We start from the raw sequence: 21771 nt of genomic DNA, 5'->3' as shown, positions 1-21771 counted from the left end.
CTAGAGCTCAGGCTCAGTAGTTGTGGCGCACGGGCTTAGTTGCTCCGCGGCATGCGGGATCTTCCCGGACCAGGGCTCGAACCTGTGTTCCCTGCATTGGCAGGCAGATTCTTAACCAGTACGCCACCAGAGAAGTCTCTTAAATGTGTTTTTATATTCAATAACCACCTCTTGTTTTCACCACTTGTTTAATCTTCCCAAAATAATCGTCTCCAGGAGGAGAATACTTTTATGTGCATTCCTGGTATGTTGTTAGTATTGGGGGGGAAAGCTTTAAAAATTTGAGTGTTTTCACGCAATTTGAAAACCTGAAAAATAGTAATTGAAAGAATATACCCATACCCACGTTGTTCTCCTTTCCAGTCAGTCCCCAAACATCACCGGAAAGTGTACTGCCTCTTCCCAGCCCATGGACAAGAGTAGAAAACCTCACACGAAGTGTATGTTGGACGCTACCTATCCTCCTACATTCTCCGAACAAAATGCAGCACAACCAGCTTGTTCCGGACAACGAAACTGTGTCTACGGTAGAATACAAACCAGGAAAGGAGTGTTTTAACCACGTTCACTGAGTGTGCAGCACCCTATCTAACCCTCCCGCCCCGGCGCCACTCCTTCTCGCCGGACCCCAGCAAGCCCTTTCAGAACGTCGGTTAAGCTCACCCCGCCCACGCAAGCCACACTTTATTAGAAATGTTAAGTCGGCTCCCCAGAAGTTGCACTTGGGAGCCCCAAGCACCGGATCGGACCCTCTAATCCACCACCAATTAGAAAACAATTATTGCTAATCATCTGTTCGCACGCCTGGCACGTGGCGGGGGACCGGCACCCGAGACCGGAATTGGGAGCTGGAGCCTGCGGGGCTGCGGGTGGGGGCGGGGCGCGCTCCCCTCAGCCCGCCGCGGCGTGTGACGTCCCACGCGTCAGCGGCCGCGGAGCAGCGCGGGGAGTCAGGCGGCTTAAGCCGGGGTAAGGCCGGGCGGGACGGCTGGGGGCCGTGGGCCCCGAGACGGCGTGGAGCGCGGGGTCGCGCCGCTCTCGCCGCTGTGGGACCGCGGGGTGGGCTCTGCCCCCCCGGCGCGTTCGCTGGGCGGGAGGGTCCCCGGGCGCGGGCGTTAGCAGAGGCTGGCGTTAGGCTGCTGACGCCGCGAAGCTGGACGGAAAGCATGTCCGCGGTGCTGCCCAGGCCGCCTGGCTCGTTCCGCACGGCTGGCTGGGGAGGTGCAGACGCCGGCCTCCGGGCCCACCTTCGACCCGCTCCCTCCCCTCCCCGCCTCGACCCGCTCCCTCCCCTCCCCGCCTCGACCCGCTCCCTCCCCTCCCCGCCTCGACCCGCTCCCTCCCCTCCCCGCCTCGACCCGCTCCCTCCCCTCCCCGTCTCGACCCGCTCCCTCCCCTCCCCGCCTCGACCCGCTCCCTCCCCTCCCCGCCTCGACCCGCTCCCTCCCCTCCCCCAACTCCCCGCCCCGGGTCACTGCCGGGCGCCTCCCGTTGAGGGGAAAGTTGAATCCCGTAAACCTCCTGGCCGGAAACCTCGCGCCCCGGGGGCCTTTCCTTAAACTGAATTTTCTTGGAAAGGCGGTAGAGTGAAATAAGTGTTTCTCTATTTAGGTGTGAAGAAAAAAATGACACTTCAGTGGGCGGCAGTTGCAACTTTTCTTTACGCTGAAATAGGACTCATTTTAATCTTCTGTCTACCTTTTATTCCTCCTCAGAGGTAGGAGACCTCCCAAGCGTTACAATAATAAATATATGATGAGCTCTTTAGACGGTTTAGTGTGTTAACGGAAAAAGTTTTGTTAAGATTAAAAAGGTTTCAATGCTGTTTATATAAAAGGCGCTGTTTAGAAATAAACTCACAAACCAATTAGGTAATATATGATGACCATATTAAAATATCACATTACATAAAACTTTTTATTATATGTACGAATAACTTTTCCCCTTCCCTTCTGTAGGAAGGGCCTCGTCTTTTCGGTTCTTTTGATTGCAGATGTAATAAAGCAATGGTCATACTTTTGTCACCTGTCTGTTAGCTTTTACCTTCGTTTTATTGCCCTGAATTACAGCAGTGAACTTACATAAAAGTAAACGCATAAATGCTGTTTACAGCACAGCATGATGCAGAAATGTTTCAGTGGGGCAGTGGAATGACCATTTGGAAACTTAAGCCAATAAATGATTCTTAGTTTTGGCCTTACATAATTCATTAGTGTTCGTTTAATGGCAATTTTACTACTTTATCCCCACACAGAATTAATATATATTAAACGTACTAAATATGAAAAGTATCAGAACCATACATTAGCATTAGTTCCTTAGTAAAGGACCTTCGAAGGTCTTTCAGTACTATTTCAATCGAAGCCTTGGCTCACTTTACCCCTGTAATAACCCACTTATTAGGAGTTCAGTTTTACCTCGGGACTGGATAGTGTGAATGATAAAATACACCTGTATAAAAATGTTGCAAGACCTTTGTTCACATAAAAGAAAATAAATGAGATCCTAGAGATAACCCACTGAAATTTAGTAAGATTCCTCTACTGGAAGAGACTTAAGAAAGTCTTTATCTTGACTCAGGGTCTGGTAGTCTTCCACAACTTTTTGCTTGCTTCTTACCTACCTGGATTTCTACTCACTTCTGTTTTTGTCTATCAGCTGTACCATCACTATTTTCTTTCTTACAAAAGGAAAAATTGAATTGTTATGTAGGAAGGGGCCTTTGAGATGATTTTATTCAACCCATTCATTCTATGGGAAAGTGGCCTGACTGAGGTCATCTAGCTGATCTGTGGCAAATTCTGGACTAGAATCTGCCTTTCAGTCTAGTGCTTTTTCTGTTCCATCACCCTATCTCTTATCCTGTTGATTTTGTTTCAAATCCTTACTAATAATCCTGTTAAGCTTTTTGGTAATACTTGCAACAGTAGAATCCTATATTCAAGAGAAAGATGTTATTTATAAACATCTGACTTATAAATAAGGCTTAAGAATGTGCAAAATTTTTTGTCAGTTGATCTCTTCTCCATCAAAATCGTGCATAAATTATGAATTTTTTTCCTGCCAAATATAATTTTTTCCTATCCTGATCAAGTATCTATTTGTTAGATTTGTGTATATGTACATACATTATATAAATATATCCTCATTTTTCAAATATACATAAGAAAAATATGGTATATATGCACACAGATAATTTACAATATGTCCTTAACGTGTGTATCCACATCTTTTTTTACCTTTTTTTACCTTTCATACGTAATCACCATACTCTTCAAGGAAAAGTCTTCAGTCTTCATTTAATTTGGCTGTCTACTTTTTTCTCACATACCCACTGGTTAAAGACACATCTCAGAGATCAGACTGCCTGAGTTTATATCCCAACTCTGCAAGTTACTGTGTGCCCTTGGGCAAGTTATTTACCATCTCTGGCCAGTTTCCTCATCTGTAAAATGGAGGTAATACTAGTATCCACCTCATATGGTGGTTGTGGTGATTAAATGAGCTAAAACATGTACAAGTGCTTAGAAGGGAAGTATGGTAAGGACTCTATATAGTAGCTATTATTAGCTTTTCCTTGAATGGAGCCTTATTATAAACTGCTCATTGTTCCCTGTAGGGGGTCTCTTTTGTGTTCCCTTTTATACTGTCAATTTACTTGAAATGTGAATTTACATTTGGACCTAGATCAAGGTATTGCCACTTATGTTCTCTTTCTTAAAATACAAATCTTTGTAATGCAAAGTTTGAATAGCATCCTTGGATGGAAGCATAGAGGCAAAAGAAACTGCATTGGTATCAATCTCTGTCTGCCCCAAACTTAAGGTTATTAGAGTTGTTTTCAAAACATAATAAAGTAAGACCTTTTTTTTTTAAGTTGTAAGAATTTGAAATTTACTTAAGTGCTTATTACCTTTATATGTCTCCTTTGGACTCAGTTAATGTGTTACTCATTTAAAATGCCCTTGTGCAAAGTTTGTTACCCTTTCAATTGTGTGATGGATTACTTTGTCACTCTGCCATTTATAATCCATGCTTTCTTACCTCTGTGTCTTTGCTTATACTGTTCATTCCATCTAGACTATTTCATTTTTTTTTAATTTCACTTTCTCTATGTTCAAATATTGATCTGGGTGGTAATTACATGGGTATATACACACATAAAAGTCCATCAAGCTATATATATATTAAATATATATACACATACATAAATTTATTTTTTTATTTTTTTTAATTTTTTTGGCCATGCTGCGCTGCTTGTGGGATCTTAGTTCCCCAACCAGGGATTGAACCCCGGGCCCTCGGCAGTGAAAGCTCAGAGTCCTAACCACTGGACCGCCAGGGAATTCCCTTTCACGCTACATATTTAAGATTTTTGCTCTTTACTGTATATGTGTAATACCTCGATGATTTTTTAAATTTCCTTATGGTAAAAGTAGAGAAACTTTTTTACTTGGAGTAGATGTTGAAAGTGCATGTATTTTTTTTCATTATAAAAATAAATAGTGCAGAGTCGGACCTCTTACTCCTGAAATGTTGTTAATTGTTAGAACAATAGATCTTTGTTATTTCTCAGTTACTATCCTGATTAGGGAAATGATATAAAGTGATAACTTCTATCAGCAATTTAACATTTTACTATAAGAATTCCTTCTTAAGGTTTTGATCATGTATATTTACTTTAAAAGTTATTTTTACTTTAGAATATTTAAGCCACCAGACAGAAGATAATCAAATGTCAGATTATTATTAAATTTGAAAGAGGTTGTTCTTTATTTCATGAGACATTCTTATTGATAAGAATTGGTAATTCTCTGGTATGACATAAAAAATTAAATTTCTGTAATTCTTTTCACTTGCTGCACAATTACCAAAATGTTAATTCAGTGTTTAGAAAGTATCTCAAAATGTCCCTTTGATTTTTTACACCTGATGTAATTATATTGCTTTACAGATGGCAGAAGATTTTTTCATTTAGCGTCTGGGGTAAAATTGCAACTTTCTGGAACAAGGCTTTCCTTACTATTATAGTCCTATTGATTGTTCTGTTTCTAGGTAAGTATTAGATTCCTCCTTTGACTAAGCTTAACTCTAGTTTTTATATTATTATTAATGTATTCATTGACTTTAATTAAGTTGGTGTCACCATTAGTATACAGTTGAATTTATATTACATAGTATATTGATAGTGTATGGAGTAGGTAATTGATATATTGATAAATAGTTGATAGATATTACTGTTATATACGCACAAGCATAAATTGCAGCAGAGTGCAGTACTTCTTAGTCTCTTTTCTGTTGTTTTAAGATTTCAATGCAGTGATGCATAGCCTAGTTTTCAGAGTTACCAGTTATACAGTTATTTGTTATTTTGGTGTCCTAGGCACCCAGGGGCTTAGCTCTTAGGGAGGCAAACAGAGGAATAGAATCACTAGGACCTCAAAAAGAGTTTTAGATGCAGGCTGTGAATCTTGATTGGATCCTGGTTGAAAAACAACTACAGCACAGATATTTGGGGACTACTGCAAAAATTTGAACATGGACTGGTTGTTAGATAATCTTAGGGAATTTCTGTTAACTTTAGTTGTGATAACAATGTTATTATTATAAAGCAGAAGTCAGCAACCTATAGCCCGCAGACCAAATGCCTATTTTTGTAAATAAAGTTTTATTAGAATATAACCATGCCCATTTGTTTATGTACTGTCTATGCATGAACAACTGCAGAGTGGAGTAGTTGAAACAGAAACGGTGTGGCCTAAAACATTCACTGTTTGCCTTTAGAGAAAAAGTTTACCAACACCTGTAACATAGGAGTATGTCCTTATGCTTAGGAGTTGCATGCTGAAATATTTAGAAGCGTCATGATAGTTACAACTTACTTGCAAATGGTTTAAAAAAAACAAGTAAAGCAAATGTGACAAAATGTTAATTGTTGAATCTAGATAGTGGAATATGGATGTTTATTGTACTAGTTTTTCAGCATGTTTGAAATTTTCATGATAACAAGTACCTTAGAAATTAGAAATCATAAGTAGACTTTTTTTTTTTTGAAGTGGAAAAGAATAGCTTTATTGCTTTGCCAGGCAAAGAGGGCCACAGTGCGCTAATGCTCTCAAAACTGTGTGTCCTGACCTGGAGGGGGTAGTGAAGAGTTTTATAGTAATGGTTCAAAGAGGGCATGATCAGCTCGTGGACATTCTTCTGACTGGTTGGTGGTGAGGTAATCGGGAGTCAGCATTATCAACGTTCTGGTTCCAACCGGTCTGGGGTCTACGTGCTTGTGGGCAGCATACAGTTAACTTCTTCCACTTGGTTGGGGTTTCAATATCTCAAAAACGTGCAGATTTTTCCATCATTTCCCCTTTTGATTGTAGGTCTTTCAGTAGAAACACTGATGAGCAGAATATCTGTCTCTTGATGCCAGGGTGATTCAGCTTCTTGCCATGGGTGCAGATCATGTCCCTTGGTGGTTGACCTCCTTTATATTTGCCCAGGTGCTGGCGGAGGTATTGTGACGTCCAGACAAGACTTTTCTCTAAAAGTAGACCTTTAAGGTTCTTATCGAACTGCCAATTCCATGAATTGAAATAGTTACCATGTTTTTTAGAAGGAGTAGCTGAGCTCAGAGAGATTAAGTAACTTGTCTGAGATCACCCAGCTACTTCTTGGCACTTCAGTTTTTGATACCCATTGCAGAGTGTGTTTTCCCTCAGAATTCCCTCAGAGTTGTGTTGTGGGTTAAGTAGGTTTTACAGGGGCCATAACCACCACGTATGCCACTGTCTTATGAGAAAATGTTTCTCACATTCCATATTACCAACCTCTGGGGTGGAATCCTCTTTATAAACCAGGATTAACTGGTGTGAGAAGGTATGAGTAGGTAATTGTATCAGGGTATGAATGGGTTTTTGCCTCATTTCAAAATGTATTTGTCTCATGGTAAGTTATTAATGTTACTGATTGAATCTCCAGCCATAGAAGAAATAACACCAAGCGAGTAAAAAGCAATAAGGAAAACAGGTACCAACTTGCCACCAGCTAACTAAATGACCTTTGGAATGGCATTTCATCTTTCTGAGTTTGGTTTATCCATTTGCAAAATACAGGGAGAGAGGAAATAATCCCTGCAGCTCTTGCTAGCTCTAGAAGTGTATTGTGACCTTCCAACTCTAAAATTATCACAAGAATTTCTACTGAAAACTGCCACATATCCATATAAGGAAGGGGAACTTTAGCCAAGCTTCTTTTGGTTACATATATCAGAAACGAACTTCAGCTGACTTGAGCAAGAAAGGGGAATTTAAAGTAAAACATGGGGTTGTTCCACAGCAACCCAGGGAAGGAAGGAAGCCAAACTCCTAGGAACTGAAGTGTCCTTTTCGTGTCCCTGCATTTCTCACTGGGTCTACTTCACGTCTCTACGGACTCTGATACTCTATTCCCACGGCAGAAAATAGGTACCATACAGCTGCCAAGTTTTGTCAATCCAGCGATATGCAAGGATTAATTAGCCATTTCTTTTTTTTTTTTTTTTTTTTTTGTCCGTGCTGCACAGCAAGGCATGTGGGATCTTAGTTCCCCTACCAGAGATGGAACCCATGCCCCCTGCATTGGAAGTGCAGAGTCTTAACCACTGGACCGCCAGGGAAATCCCTAACTAGCCATTTCTGAATCCCAATTCCAATTCTAAGGGAAAAAATCTGATCAGCTAGCACCAGGTATCCAATCCTAATCTGAGAAGCTATGGCCAGGGGCAGAGTCACAGAGCAGAATCATGACTGCTGGCTGGAGCCTACATCTGTGGGCAGAGGGAGTAATTAATTCCCAGAGAATAGGAACATCAGGGATGGTTAATGCAGGAGTTTTAACCATGGATGGTAAAGACAGGCAGATAGGGACTTATCCGTGAAGCCTCAGTGTTTCCGTCTCAGAACGGGGATAACACCTACTTCACTGAAGTGTCGGAAGGATAAAATGCAGTTACATATGTAAAGTACATAGTCCAGTGTTCTCGTCCACTAGAACAACACTGGTGTAAGTAATGTAAACCCAGTAAGTTTGAATTCATCTTTTATTTTGGAATTTTTTTTTCTTGTTGGTCTAATAAGGTAATTATTACAAAGTTAATATTCCTAGAGCCAATACTAACTGAAAAGTGTGTGTATCTTTGTGTGTTTTAGCATGTTGGAATAGGCAGAAAGGAAGTAGGAAACCCAGGAGAATATGTTTAGTGTCAACACAAATGCATCTTGGGAATTTGAAAGCTTCCACAAGTGATCCAAAAAAAGACTATCTCCATGTGCCTTATAGAAAATTGACTTTGTCACACCCTCCCCTTATTGTTGCCCCCATCCCACTTTTCAGACATGTTCTCTTCATTATTATGCAAGCAATTCATTCTACAAATGGGTTTGTATGACTATTTACATTTATTCTTTGATAGTGCTTAATCTTTAGCATTTCTGCATAATGGATCCAGGAGTATTATTCCTGTTTAATTGCCAATGAGTTATGATCTTCACAGTATTATGAATTATTTTTATGAGTTATGTTTGTTTTATTTTTACTTGTTTTGTAGTGATTGGCATGCTTTTACTGTATTGAGGCAATCTGAGAAATGACTAAGCCATGAAAAAGAATGAAATCTTGCCAGTTGTGTCAACATGCGTGGACCTTGGGGCATTATGCTAAGTGAAATAACTCGGACAGAGAAAGACAAATACTGTATAAACTCACTCATATGTGGACTCTTTTAAAAAATAAAATCAAGCTCATAGATGCAGAGAACAGATTGGTGGTTGCCAGGGGTGGGTGGTGGGCAAAATGGGTAAAGGGAGTCAAAAGATACAAGCTTCCAGTTATAAAATAAATGAGTCATGGAGATGTAATGTACAGCATGGTGACTATAGTTAGTAATACTATATTGCATATTTGAAAATTGCTAAGAGACAAGAAAAAATATTCTGTAACTATGTATGATGATGGATGTTAACTAGACTTGTGGTATTTTACAGTATATACAAACATCAAATTTTTTTTTTAATTAGCAAATTAGGAGTAGAAGGAAACTTCATCATTCTGATGAAGAACATCTACAAAAACCTAGAGCTACCATCATCCTTAGTCAGATGTTGAAAGTTAGCCCCATAAGATGGGGAACAAAGCAAGGATATTCACTTTCACTATTTTTATTCAATTAAGTAATAGATTTTCTAACTAGGATAATAATAAGTCAAGAAAAACTAGAAAGCATAAAGATTTCAAATTAAAAAGTAAAACAGTCATTTGCAGATGACATGATTGTTTATTTAGAAAATCCTAAAGTATCTACGAGAAAGTTACTGTGTCAAAGAAATATAGTGGCATCACAAAATACAAGGTCAATATACAGAAATGAAGTGTATTTCTATGCTATAATCAATAATTCAAAAATGAAATTTTTGAAAATTCCTTTTATAAATGTACCAAGAAACCTAAAAACCTTACAAAAGAACTTTATAAAAAGATGTACAAGATCTCAACACTGAAAGCTACAGAAACATTGCTGGAAGGAATTAAAGAAAATGGAAAATAAAAATATCAATTGGAAAACTCACTATCATTGCAATGAAATAGCACTTCATACCCACTAGGATGGTTATAATCAAAAAGACAGAAAATAATAAGTGTTGATGAAGATGTGGAGAAATTGGAACCATCATACTCTGCTTGTTGGAATGTAAACTGGTACAGCTGCTTTGGAAAACAGTTTGGCAGTTCCTCAAAAAGTTAAACATAGAGTTACCATATGATCCAGCAATTCCACTCCTAGGTATATACCAAGAGAAATGAAAACTTACGTCAGTACAAGAACTTGTACATGAATATTCATGGCAGCACTATTCTTAATAGCCAAAAAGTGGAGAAAATCCAAATGTCCATCATCTCATGAATGGATAAACCAAATGTGGTGTATCTGTACAATGGAATATTTTTCAGTCATAAAAACTAACAAAGTGGACGTCCCTGGTGGCACAGTGGTTAAGAATCCACCTGTCAGTGCAGGGGACACGGGTTCGAGCCCTGGCCCGGGAAGATCCTACATGCCACGGAGCAACTAAGCCCGTGAGCCACAACTGCTGAGCCTGCGTGCCACAACTACTGAAGCCCACCGCCTAGAGCCCGTGCTCCGCAACAAGAGAAGCCACCGCAATGAGAAGCCCATGCACCGCAACAAAGAGTAGCCCTCGCTGCAACTAGAGAAAGCCCGTGCGCAGCAACGAAGACCCAACGTAGCCAAAAAAAAAAAAAAGTAAAGGATAATAGTTTGCCATGTAGCTAGAGATTAGACAGTGCAGTGATGGTAAGTCCTAGATGAATAATAAAAAAGCAAAATACTGTTAACATTCAAAGTTTACCAGTATCCACTTACAGAGCATCTATTTTGAGCATGGTACCCTCCCATGTATTGTAGAGGAAAGACAAAAAGAGAGCCCCTAGCTAAAGTCCACTATCTAAAAGTTAGGTCAGTTGTGCTAAAACTGCTTCCCATTTTAATAATAACCTTATATTCTTAAAAGCCAAAAGTAATATTCCCTCTTTTTCTCTGATAGATGCTGTGAGAGAAGTAAGAAAATATTCCTCAACTCATGCCATTGAAAGGAGCTCAGCCAGCAGACCTTCTGCCTATGAACATACACAGATGAAACTTTTTAGGTCTCAAAGAAATCTTTACATTACTGGATTTTCATTATTTTTCTGGCTGTAAGTTTTTTAAAAAGCACAATTTAAAAACATGATTTGTGTTTCTCTTTCTCATTTTTTCTACCTATACTATAGATTTTTTTTTCTGTACTATTTAGCATACTAACATCTTTATGAAAGAACTCAGATGACAGATCCAAATAACAAATAATAATCGTGGCTTGTAGGTTCTATAGGCCCATAACGCCCTGCATGATCTGGCCCCTGCTGCTCTGACGTGTACGCCACGTTCCACCCACACTGCCCTTCGCTGCTCATTCATTTATCCATTCTTGCAACAAATATTTATTGAGTTCCTATTGTGTACCCAGCTCCTTCCTGCTTCAGGATCTTCCCACCAGCTTTCCCTTCTGCCAGAATACTCTTTCCTTCCCTCTCTCCCGGGCTAATTTCTACTTTAGCCCCTTTCTCAGGAAAGCTGAGACCTCTGACCATCATTCCCCCAAAGTAGGAAGGTCTTCTGTTGTACACTCCCATAGAATGTGTAATGTATATACTTTTCTTTCAAGTGTCATTCGTGGTTGTAATTAAATACTGTTTTAATTCTTGCCTTCCCAAGTAGAACCTAAACTCTTTGAGAGCAGGGCCTCTGTCTTGTTTCCTGCTATGTCCCCAGTGCCTGGCACAGTGTTTAACACTTAGCGGTTCCTGAGGAAATATCTGCTGAATGAATAAATGAAGATAACGATTACTACTACTAACAAAGGAAGTTACCCATAAGTAGAAGTGAATGAGCAGTTTTTAGGTTTGGCCAGCCTCACAAAATGCTCTTTAAATTTTGAGCTGAGGGGGAAAAACTCTTACGGGCCCTGCCACACTGTCTGGAATTCTGTTTCTGCTCGTCCTGGCCAAAGGCCTCTACAGAGAAAATAAGTAAATTAATAAGTACCACTGAACCTGCATTCCAAATGCTAATCTTCTAACGAAGATTCCAAAGAAATGAGACACAGGCTTGTTTTGACTGGAAGACTTGAATTAAAAATATATCTTCCTTCCGTAAACATCACCTCCCTCCGCCACGCCCACACCTGAAGGGGAGTCACCGGGTAATTATTACTTAAAGTCACAGTTCCTAGTGATTAGTTGCACACTACTCTGACATTTTTTTCATTTTCTTAGAGTGTTGAGACGTCTGGTTACCCTTATTACTCAGCTGGCAAAAGAGCTGTCAAACAAAGGAGTACTTAAAGTTCAAGCAGAAAATACTAACCAGGCTGCCAAAAAATTCATGGAAGAGAATGAAAGACTAAAACGGGTATTTAAATTTTCTTCTTAAAAACTGGTGTAAGTGTTGTTGGTATTCCCAAGGGGTGGTTTATTATTTTTCAGCATCAAAGAGAGCATTTTCATAATATATAAGCAGAAAATGACCATAAATAACAATATTCTACAAAATGATTGTTTCAGAAGTATTTTATTATCTTTAAATTTGTGTGTTCTCACAGTTTCCCTCCATAGTAGATTAATGCCATTGGACCTACTTCCTATGATTCAAGGAGAAAACAGTATTCTGGGAATGTGAATTTTAATTCCTTCATTACCACTAATTTTACTTTATAACCTAAAGCAAGTTTTAATAAGTCTCTATTATGTTTCCATTTCCCTTTCAGTTGAATTCCTGTTGGTTTTTTTTGGTGTGGTTTTTTTTGTTGTTATTGTTGTTTTCTTTAAATGATGATTATGTAGGAAGCAGACGAAAATAGTCGATACAGATTGATGACTGCATATAATATTTTCAGTCTCTAATTTGGTTATGCTGCTGATAATTCTTCTTTGAGAACCCTATGCTGTCTTTCCCTGGCTACTCAGGGAGAGCGTAAATCAGATACTGATGTTTTCCATGTTAAGTAAAAAGAAGAACGGATGGAAAAATACAAAATGGAAGATACAAAATTACTTTGGGTATTTTTTTTCTTAGGTTTAAAATTTAGGAGTCAGATCTCATAGCTTGAGTGTTTTCAGTTCATTTTAAGCCCCATAAGTTTTCCTAATTCTGCTTCTTAGAAAAAAAAAATCAGTGGAACCTTCAGAAGTGAAACAAATTTTCTTGAAGAAAGAATTCCTAGTATAATGCAATAAGATTATTTCCCTATTATAAATTAATGAAGTATACAGTCAATTATATATTACATCAAATTATATTTATGTAAAAAGTATTGTGAGCCTAAATTCTAAAGCCCAGCCTCTTACAGAAAGAACTATAAGCGTCACCTTTCATCAATGCTAAATGAGTTAGCTGTTACATAGTACAATATAAAGCTTTCTAAAACCTATGAAATAAGTCAAAACTCATTGCAAAAAAAATTTTTTTGATACTACAGTGTCATGGTCACCTATTCAGAAACCCATGTTTTACTTATGATGTCTACCTTATTTTTACTACAAAAACAGGATTCAAAAATGTTTCTTTGGGTAGATTATAACCAGCATCTTTTAAGGAAACTTTTAGAGAATAAGCACCGGTTTATATTTTTACTTTGTTCTGTTTTGAAAAAGCATTGATCCATAGATGTCATGTAACTTTCCCTTTGTCATAAATATAGGTCTGGGAAATCAAGCTGTCGGTATTTCTGTATTCAGAAGCAAGCAATACATTGTCACTGGAGTGTTTCAGCAGCACAAATCAGCCTTATTTTGTACCTTAATATTATTTTCTTCATCTTCTATCCTTTGATCTCATTTCATAATGGTAAAAACAAAACAAAACCCTCAAGGCTTTTATTAATATATGGTGGCTAAACTCAAAAGCACACAGCCTTGTATTTGTAGACTTACCATGTACCTATCTTGATTTACCATGCCCATCATGTTATAGTAGTGAGTTGTAACTACTAGTAGAACACTGCTTTTTTCCTCTTATTCTTGAACTCCAAGAAAATGGAAAGTGTTTTTGTAGTTTTGGTACTATGATTTTTCTCATATACACCATAATTAATGTACTTAAATTAGTCTTGTCCTTCAGAAAAAGCACCTCCTTAAAACATTTCTTTTGGGATTGTTTTCAGAACCAGTTACTAACTTGCAAGGAAATTTATTTCATGATTACTGATTCTTTGATCTGCCACAGTTTCTCCCTTTTTTTGTTCTCCTCTCCTTTGGTTCCATGCTGTCCTGGTTCCCTGCTTCTGCATAATCTGTGGCCCAGTCAGTGGCCCTAGATCATAAGTGCATAGATACACTGGGCTAAAGCCAGTACACAGTGGGGAGAAAGTCTGCAAGCTGGATAAAAATACTGTCAGTGCCCAAAGCGTAACTGATTAACCATAGGTCAGAATGTCAAAGATGACTTCTATTTCAAGATACTTCATGTAGGTTTTGAAATACCAGTTAAGGAAGGATAAAATTGCTAAAACATCTCTTCGTTCTCTATCAGAGATACATTATCTAATGGGAAGTGCATTACCCTGAAGTCCAAAAGACTTGGGTGCCAGTCCCAAATCTACCAGTAATTAGCCTTGTGACCTGGGGCAAGTCACCTCATTTGTTCTGGGCCTCAAGTTTATAACTAATAGCTAACGTTGTTCACATGCTTCACAGTAAGGTATTAACTCTTTCAACTGTTGCAACAATGTTATGAGGTTGGTGCTGTTAATATTTGCATTATATAGATGAAGAAATGGAGGCACAGAAAGGTTAAGCGACTTGCCCAAGATCATTCCACTAATAAGAGACAGACCTAAGGATTGAATCCAAGCAGGCTGCCTCTAAAATCCACACTCTTAACCACATTGTTCTGTGCCCTTCAATCGTATGCTAACCTATGAAAGGACTTGCAGATGGTGCCTGGGACCCCTTTCTGTTATGATATTCAGTTAATGAAATGAAATAATTATGAAAGACCAATTAATTTTTAATTTAACTGCTTTAGTATAACAACAGTGACGGAGCTTTACTTCTTACTTGTTTTCTTCCCAGCCACTTACCAAGGTGGGATAAGGTGGGTGGGACAGTGAACATGTGTATTATTGTAGCTGGTAGCTATTGAATTTCAGATTCCAGGGCTCTTGGTCTTTCTCCAGCATCAAGTTACACAAAATAAAGTTGAACAAGTTGACAGGTGCAGTAATGAAAGCTTATTTACAAGACTGACACCAGATCCAACTTTTCCAAGTCAGTGGCAATAATAATTCAAGCAGGCAGGGTAAACATTCCTGTAACTCAGTCGTTCTCTTGCAATTTGGGTAATCACTGGAGGCTGTGTTAACTGAATTCAGTGAAGTAACAGCTAAGATTGTTTTGAACTTGAAATGGTCAACAAACTTGTAGAGATTTGGAGGGTTTTTTCCCTAGTTTCTGCTCTTAAAAATATATATATATTTTTTTAATTTTGGAGATACGAGGCTCCTTCTGTTTTAGTAGGTACTTCAGTCCTTTATCTCCTAAAAAAATTTCTTGGAATTATACAATATATTCATTCGAGCTTTAATTCCTCCTCTGGATCTGCCTAATCTCTGTTATAACACGGTAGTATTGTATTAGATCTTGTGCTACAGTATCTATGCTCTAGTCTCATCCTTTCCACTAGATTGAAGTTACCTGAGAGCAGAGACCATACTTCTCTTACATTTTTACTCCTTATAGTACATAGCACTGTAAAATATTTGCATGTAGTAGTAGCAGTGCTCAGTAGAAATTTGTTTGTTTAGTATATCAGCTTACATTAGAAAAGGAATCACCCTGCAGTAGAAATTCTTTACTGTGTCAGTCTGTTTTAAATTGTCCTGAGTTAACTTTTTTACCTGACTGCAGAAGCTTTCCGTATCAAATTGCTGCCTTTTACTTGGTCAAATGACTCATGCCAGTATATACATGTTCTGTTTTTCAAACATTAATCTAGTTTGCCTTTCTTGGTAACTTAACATCTTACAATTTCTTTTTGGTAAGTCAACTTCTTCATTCTATTAACGATGATTTCCATCCTGACATATAGATTATGAAATTTTTACCCCATGATGTTTTTATTTTAGTCAAATATTTTACTATTCAGATCTTAATTTTTCTTGCCTAGAAAAGATAAGCTACAAACATAAAATAAACATTTTAAAAGCCAGAATAGATTTGAAAATATAAAGAACGTTGTAAAGGATTAACTGAATAAAAGTAATTTGGAGACTGTTCAATGAAAATTAGGTAGAATTGTCCGAGTGTAGAGATGGCCCTGTTATTCTCCACTTACCCATCTCTAGCCTGACAACATTATATTCTTCTTTTATGAATTTGTCTATATAGAACTAGTCTGAGTAGACAGCTCTGCAATTGGAACATAATGGCTTTCCAAGTAGTACTGTCCCCAGAACTATTTTTTTTTTCTTAGAGTAACATCACGCAATTAAGGAAAAGACATTGTTTATCTAAATACCTTTGAAAATACAATTTTTTTTTTGGCTGCGTTGGGTCTTCGTTGCTGCGCGCGGGCTTTTCTCTAGTTGCAGTGAGCGGGGACTACTCTTCGTTGTGGTGCACAGGCTTCTCGTTGCGGTGGCTTCTTTTGTTGCGGTGCACGGGCTGTAGGCGTGCGGGCTTCAGTAGTTGTGCCACATGGGCCCCAGAGTGCGCGGGCTTCAGTAGTTGTGGCTCGCAGGCTGTAGAGTGCAGGCTCAGTAGTTGTGGCACACGGGCTTAGGTGCTCTGCAGCATGTGGGATCTTCCTGGACCAGGGATCGAACCCGGGTCCCCTGCATTGGCAGGCAGATTCTTAACCACTGCGCCACCAGGGAAGTCCCTGAAAATATAATTTTAATTGTAGCCCAACCAGAAACTCTTGTTATTTTCATTTCAGAGATTTCAATCATAGAAGAAATTTTGTGTGTGTTTGCCAAATATCAAGTTTCTGCTAACAGAAGCTTACATTGTAAAGTATAAAATACTGAAAAGGACAAAGAATAAAATAAAGACCAATAATTTAAAATACATTGTTCAGCTCTTTTCCTGAAAGAATGGCTATTGCAATCTAATGTTACTTCTTTCTATAACTCTCTTTTCTGATAGCTCTTGAAAAACCATGGCAAGGAAGAAGAACACATTTTGGAAGCAGAAAATAAAAAACTAGCAGAAGATAAGGAAAAACTGAAAACTGAATTAAAGAAGGCTTCAGATGGTAACGTTGCATGCATGCACAAAAGTAGGAAAAGTATTGTGATATTTTATGCTGTTACACTTCACTGTTTTTCCTAAAACAAAACTCATGGCTAAATGTTCTTCTGGCTAAAATACCAAGAGTGACCTATTTATAAATTCCTGCTCAAATACGGAGATAAAACACTGTTTCAGCCAAGAGAAACATGCTCTGTTATACATACAAACATGTAGGTGTTTCAGATCTGTGTTGTAAATACAGATGTTCCTCCCTTAGCAAAAGAGCTATGTTCCTGAAAAGTTGCTTGTAAACACATGTTTGGAAATGAATCACATTTTTCCATCATAGTATATTGCTTCTTTGAAAGAAGCAATGACAGGTGATTGCTTATTATTATTATTTATCTTATTTATTATTATTTATCTTATCTTATTATTATTTATCTTATAATTATTATTATTTATCTTATCTTATTATTTTGGTTATAAGAAAACACATTGCTTATCTCAAGCCCTAATATTTTTTACCTGCCAGATATAAGGAAAATGTTCCTTGAAAGAGATGGATAAGGATAGAGTAAGCCACAGTCTAGGATGCCAGCTGAGAGCTTGAATGTCTCATTCCAAAACATATTGCAATGAGGACTTGGGGTAGGGCGTCCCAACTCCATTTTCCTGAAGGCAGCTATTTCTTCTACATTTTTTGTTTTTTGAAAAATAGCTCTGTTAGTATTTTCTTCTTCTTAGACACGGAACAAATTATTATTACCTGTAGCTGCATAGCACAGAAAAGTCCCAAGTCCAGTGTCATCCCAGGAAACTCTGAATAAAAGTTTATGGCTTGACCCCTGAGCAACATTCCTGCATATGACATAGTCCTTGATGTTGTCCAGATACTGGGGAACCTCTCAGTCAGAGTCAAGATAATGATCAATGCATAGACCTTCTCCAATTTCAGATCTCTTCCACTACTTTGTGTTGAGAATAACTTGGAGAACGTTCAGTGACTGAATGAAAGACCTACTTTATGCCATTTGTAAGTTTAGATTTTTTTTTTAATAGGCCTCAGTATAATAGAAGTTTCTGTACTATAACTTGCTGTTGTTGATTATCTATGGACATTGTTTGAGTAGAGTTGAGTTCATCAAGATGTATTTGAGGGACTTCCCTGGTGGTGCAGTGGTTAAGAATCCTCCTGCCAGTGCAGGGGACATGGGTTCTAGCCCTGGTCCAGGAGGATCCCACATGCCGCGGAGCAACTAAGCCCGTGTGCCACAACTACTGAGCCTGCTCTCTAGAGCCTGCGAGCCACAACTACTGAGCCCGCATGCCACAACTACTGAAGCTCGTGTGCCAAGAGAAGCCACTGTAATGAGAAGCCCGCGCAGCGCAACAAAGAGTAGCCCCCGCTCAACACAACTAGAGAAAGCCTGTGCGCAGCAACGAAGACCCAACGCAGCCAAAAATAAATAAATAAACCTACAAAAAAAAAAGTATTTGGATTTGAGATGGAAAGCCTGAAGATAAAAGCTAATTCTGTTAAAAAAAAATCTGTAGGATATTTCATATGATATGATATAAAATATATAGTTACTTTCCTACTTCTTATTTAAAGTAAAAAAAAAAAGAAAAAGAAAATCATTTAGAGGCAGTAAGTTAAAAAATAAGTTACTCTTCTAGACAAGGTGGTAGATGATGTGATAGGTATAGTATAACTCAAAATTCTAAATCTTCTCATAGTTGGTGTACTGTTGGCTTTTCTGCAATTCCAGACAATTTGGAACATGATCTTGAAGTTTTAACATTTGTATGAAAATAAATTTAGTAATCAGACATTTCAAATGAGAAATAGTGTTCTTTTTTTACCCAGCACAAAATATTGGTGCTAATCCTTCTGAAGAATGCAAGGGACTATTTCCAAAATACCTTTAATTAGTTTAAAAAAATTATTTTAAATTTCTGCTTTCTTTTTTTCATATTTGCCAAGGATCCTTTCCCTTATGTTGTAAGCAGAGTAGGACAGAAATAAAAAGACAGACAAGAATAGGTTGTGTGCCATGCTACACCTCTCCTAACCCTGGCCAGCTTAGTTTTTTCTCCCTTTGCCTTTTAAAAATTCCAACTCTGAGATATTTTGAGCTTTAACCTCACAAGTCTGATATATAACTCTAAACTCAGGGTTATTTTGAGTAATATAAAGAAACTCAATATTTCTTTAACAGACAATTCAGATGTTTGGAGAAAATGAACTCTTTGATAATACAGGCATTTTGTTTATGATCTGATAACAAGAGATGCCAAGCTTCTGTGTTTGAAGTGTAGACTGCAAAACTGCTTTCAAAGTGAATCGATGTTGAGGTAAAAGCAGATTTTACCTGTTTGAGTATGTCCTGTTTGGTTCCTGCAAGGTGTTTAGTATTTTATGAACACATTTTATTTTAGATAACATTGTTACTGACCTTGAGAAGATTAAAGTTCCATTTCTAAAGGAGGTATAACCCTGGCTATGTTCTGTTGACCTATACCAATCAAATTCATTAAGACAAGAACTAAGAAATAAATTAGTAGTACAAGATTTGGATGAATTCAGCAGCACAATGCTTTGTACATAGTACCATTCAAATATATTCATAGATTTCTAAAAATTGAGGGTATTAAGGCTGACAGTGCTTAAGAAATGTTTTAGCAAGTTCTTTTATATTTGAAAACTGAGTAGAAAGGCAGTGTGGTTTGTTTCTTAATAGAGGTAGAGTATTTTCCATATGTATGGTCTCACCCTTAGTGTTTCTTTAATCTAAGTGAAATATTTTCTCCAAATATATTAGCAGAAGTAAAGCATAAATACAAAATGTCTGTTTAAACTGATTCAATCCAAATTGGAAAAGTGCTATTCTGAAGGCAGGTATTAAGAGCACTCACTCTATCAGTAGTGCCAAAATCTCCGTTAGTTTTTAACCACCAGCTTAGATTTTTGACCAGTTAGTAAATTACCTGTGCTTCAGTGCAGTAATATGACCCTAGTGAGCCAAAAGAGAGTGTGCATGTCCCCAGGCACCCAATTTACACTCAGGACTAACTTAGTCAGGTGTAAGGACCTGATCTGTCATTTTTAATGATTTGTTTAATGGTAACTCTGATGTCCCAGTGTGTGGAGTAATTGGGAAAGGGCACTGCCGTGAAAAATGAGACCTTAGGCTCTAAAGAATTTACAAAGTTCACAAGCCCTCATAATAAAAATAGACCTTGTATGTAGTGGAAAACCTTCTGATATCCAAGGAGATTGACTTTAAAAGACTCTTCCAGGAGAGCTTCCCACTATTTATTCTTAATACTTTCCCAGTATTTATCCTTTTTTAAAATTAATTTCTTAAATTTATTTATTTTATTTACTTACTTTTTATTTTTGGCTGCGTTGGGTCATCGTTGCTGCGCATAGGCTAGTGCCTAGTTGCGGTTTCTCTAGTTGCGGCGAGCAGGGGCTACTCTTTGTTGCGGTATGCGGGCTTTTCATTGCTGTGGCTTCTCTTTGTTGCAGAGCATGGGCTCTAGGTGCGGGGGCTTCAGTAGTTGCAGCACACGGGCTCAGTGGTTGTGGTTCGCGGGCTCTAGAGTGCAGGCTCAGTAGTTGTGGCACATGGGCTTAGTTGATCCGCGACATGTGGGATCTTCCCGGACCAGTGCCCTGCATTGGCAGGCGGATTCTTAACCACTGCGAGGAAATACGTACCATTCAGTCATTGCGTGCATCCAGGCGGTGGTAAAAGTAGATACAGTTTTGAAAGTGATTGAGTTGCATGTGGACATGTCGCTTCCTCATTCCTTTAGGAGCAGTAGTATACCCATAACATGCTACATTGAAAGTTATCAGGGCTGCCATTCTAATAGTAGAGGTTGAGTAGTAGTGCATTTCTCCTACATAAAGGGAAAAGAAAAAGAAGAAAATACAAAAAAGTGATTGAGGCAAATTCCTTGACCCTGCCCTTATTCTTTCTTCCTTCCTTCCCTTCCTTTTCTTCCTTCCTTTCTTTTTCTTTCTTTCTATCAGCAATTTTTTAGGAACTATTCATATAACTTATTCATTGTAAGATCATTTAACATGGAGCATAATTAAAACTGTCCTTAAAAAGCATACCTATTGAGGGACTTCCCTAGTGGTCCAGTGGTTAAGACTCTGTGCTTCCAGTGCAGGAGATGCGGGAACTAAGATCCCCCATGTCACACTGTGCAGCCAAAAAATAAAAAATAAAAAGCATACCTATTGAGGATAAAGCAAATTTTTATTTTATTTATTTTTCTTCCAGCTTTATTGAAATATAGTTGACATATGGCACTGTATAAGTTTAAGGTGTACAGAGTAATAATTTGATTTACATGCATCATGAAGCAATTATCACAGTAAGTTTAGTGAACATCCTTCATCTCATACAGATACAAAATTAAAGAATAGAAAATAATTTTTTTTCTTGTGATGAGGACTCTTAGGATTTCCTCTCTTAACAACTTGCACGTATGACATACACCATTGTTAATTCTATTTATCACGATGTACGTTACATCCCTAGTACTTATCTTATAACTGGAAGTTGGTACCTTTTGACTGCCTTCACCCAATTCCCCCTACCCCCCCACCTCTGGTAACCACAAATCTGGTCTCTTTTTTATGAGTGTGTTTGTTTTTGAAGTATAATTGATCTACAACACTATGTTAGTTCCTTTTACACAACATAGTGATTTGTTGTTTCTATACATTTCAAACTGATCACCACGATAAGTCTAGTCAAGTCTAGTTACCATGTCACCATACAAAGATATTACATAGTTACTGACTGTATTCCCCACACTGTACATTTCATACCTGTGACTCATTTATTTTGCAACTGGAAATCTGTACTTCTTAATCTCCTCACCTATTTCTTTCTTCCTCTTACCTCCCCTCCCCTCTGGCAAACA

General features: G+C 38.2%; 1 protein-coding gene and 1 non-coding gene across 3 annotated transcripts in view; both read left to right on the top strand.

Annotated features, from left to right (window-relative positions):
• Positions 1–906: 906 nt before the first annotated feature.
• Positions 907–21771, top strand: part of LOC133096131 (B-cell receptor-associated protein 29) — a 38654-nt gene continuing 17789 nt past the window's right edge. The window contains exons 1-6 of one of the 2 annotated variants that reach the window (XM_061197598.1): positions 907–969; positions 1612–1717; positions 4955–5055; positions 10596–10746; positions 11866–12001; positions 16735–16843. In XM_061197598.1, the coding sequence (XP_061053581.1) occupies positions 1626–1717; positions 4955–5055; positions 10596–10746; positions 11866–12001; positions 16735–16843 (589 nt within the window). In that variant the 5' untranslated portion in view covers positions 907–969; positions 1612–1625. Of the gene's footprint in view, positions 970–1069; positions 1222–1611; positions 1718–4954; positions 5056–10595; positions 10747–11865; positions 12002–16734; positions 16844–21771 lie in introns of those variants that run through there. The other variant, XM_061197597.1, reaches the window with a different exon arrangement.
• LOC133097079 (small nucleolar RNA U109) lies at positions 20612–20741 on the top strand. The gene has a single exon (XR_009701954.1). It is a non-coding gene; the product is annotated as a small nucleolar RNA U109 (small nucleolar RNA).

Source organism: Eubalaena glacialis, chromosome 8 (genome assembly GCF_028564815.1).
Source record: "Eubalaena glacialis isolate mEubGla1 chromosome 8, mEubGla1.1.hap2.+ XY, whole genome shotgun sequence".
Taxonomy (NCBI): domain Eukaryota; kingdom Metazoa; phylum Chordata; class Mammalia; order Artiodactyla; family Balaenidae; genus Eubalaena; species Eubalaena glacialis.
Note: the sequence above shows the minus strand (reverse complement) of the source record. Positions and strands in the feature narration are given on the sequence as shown.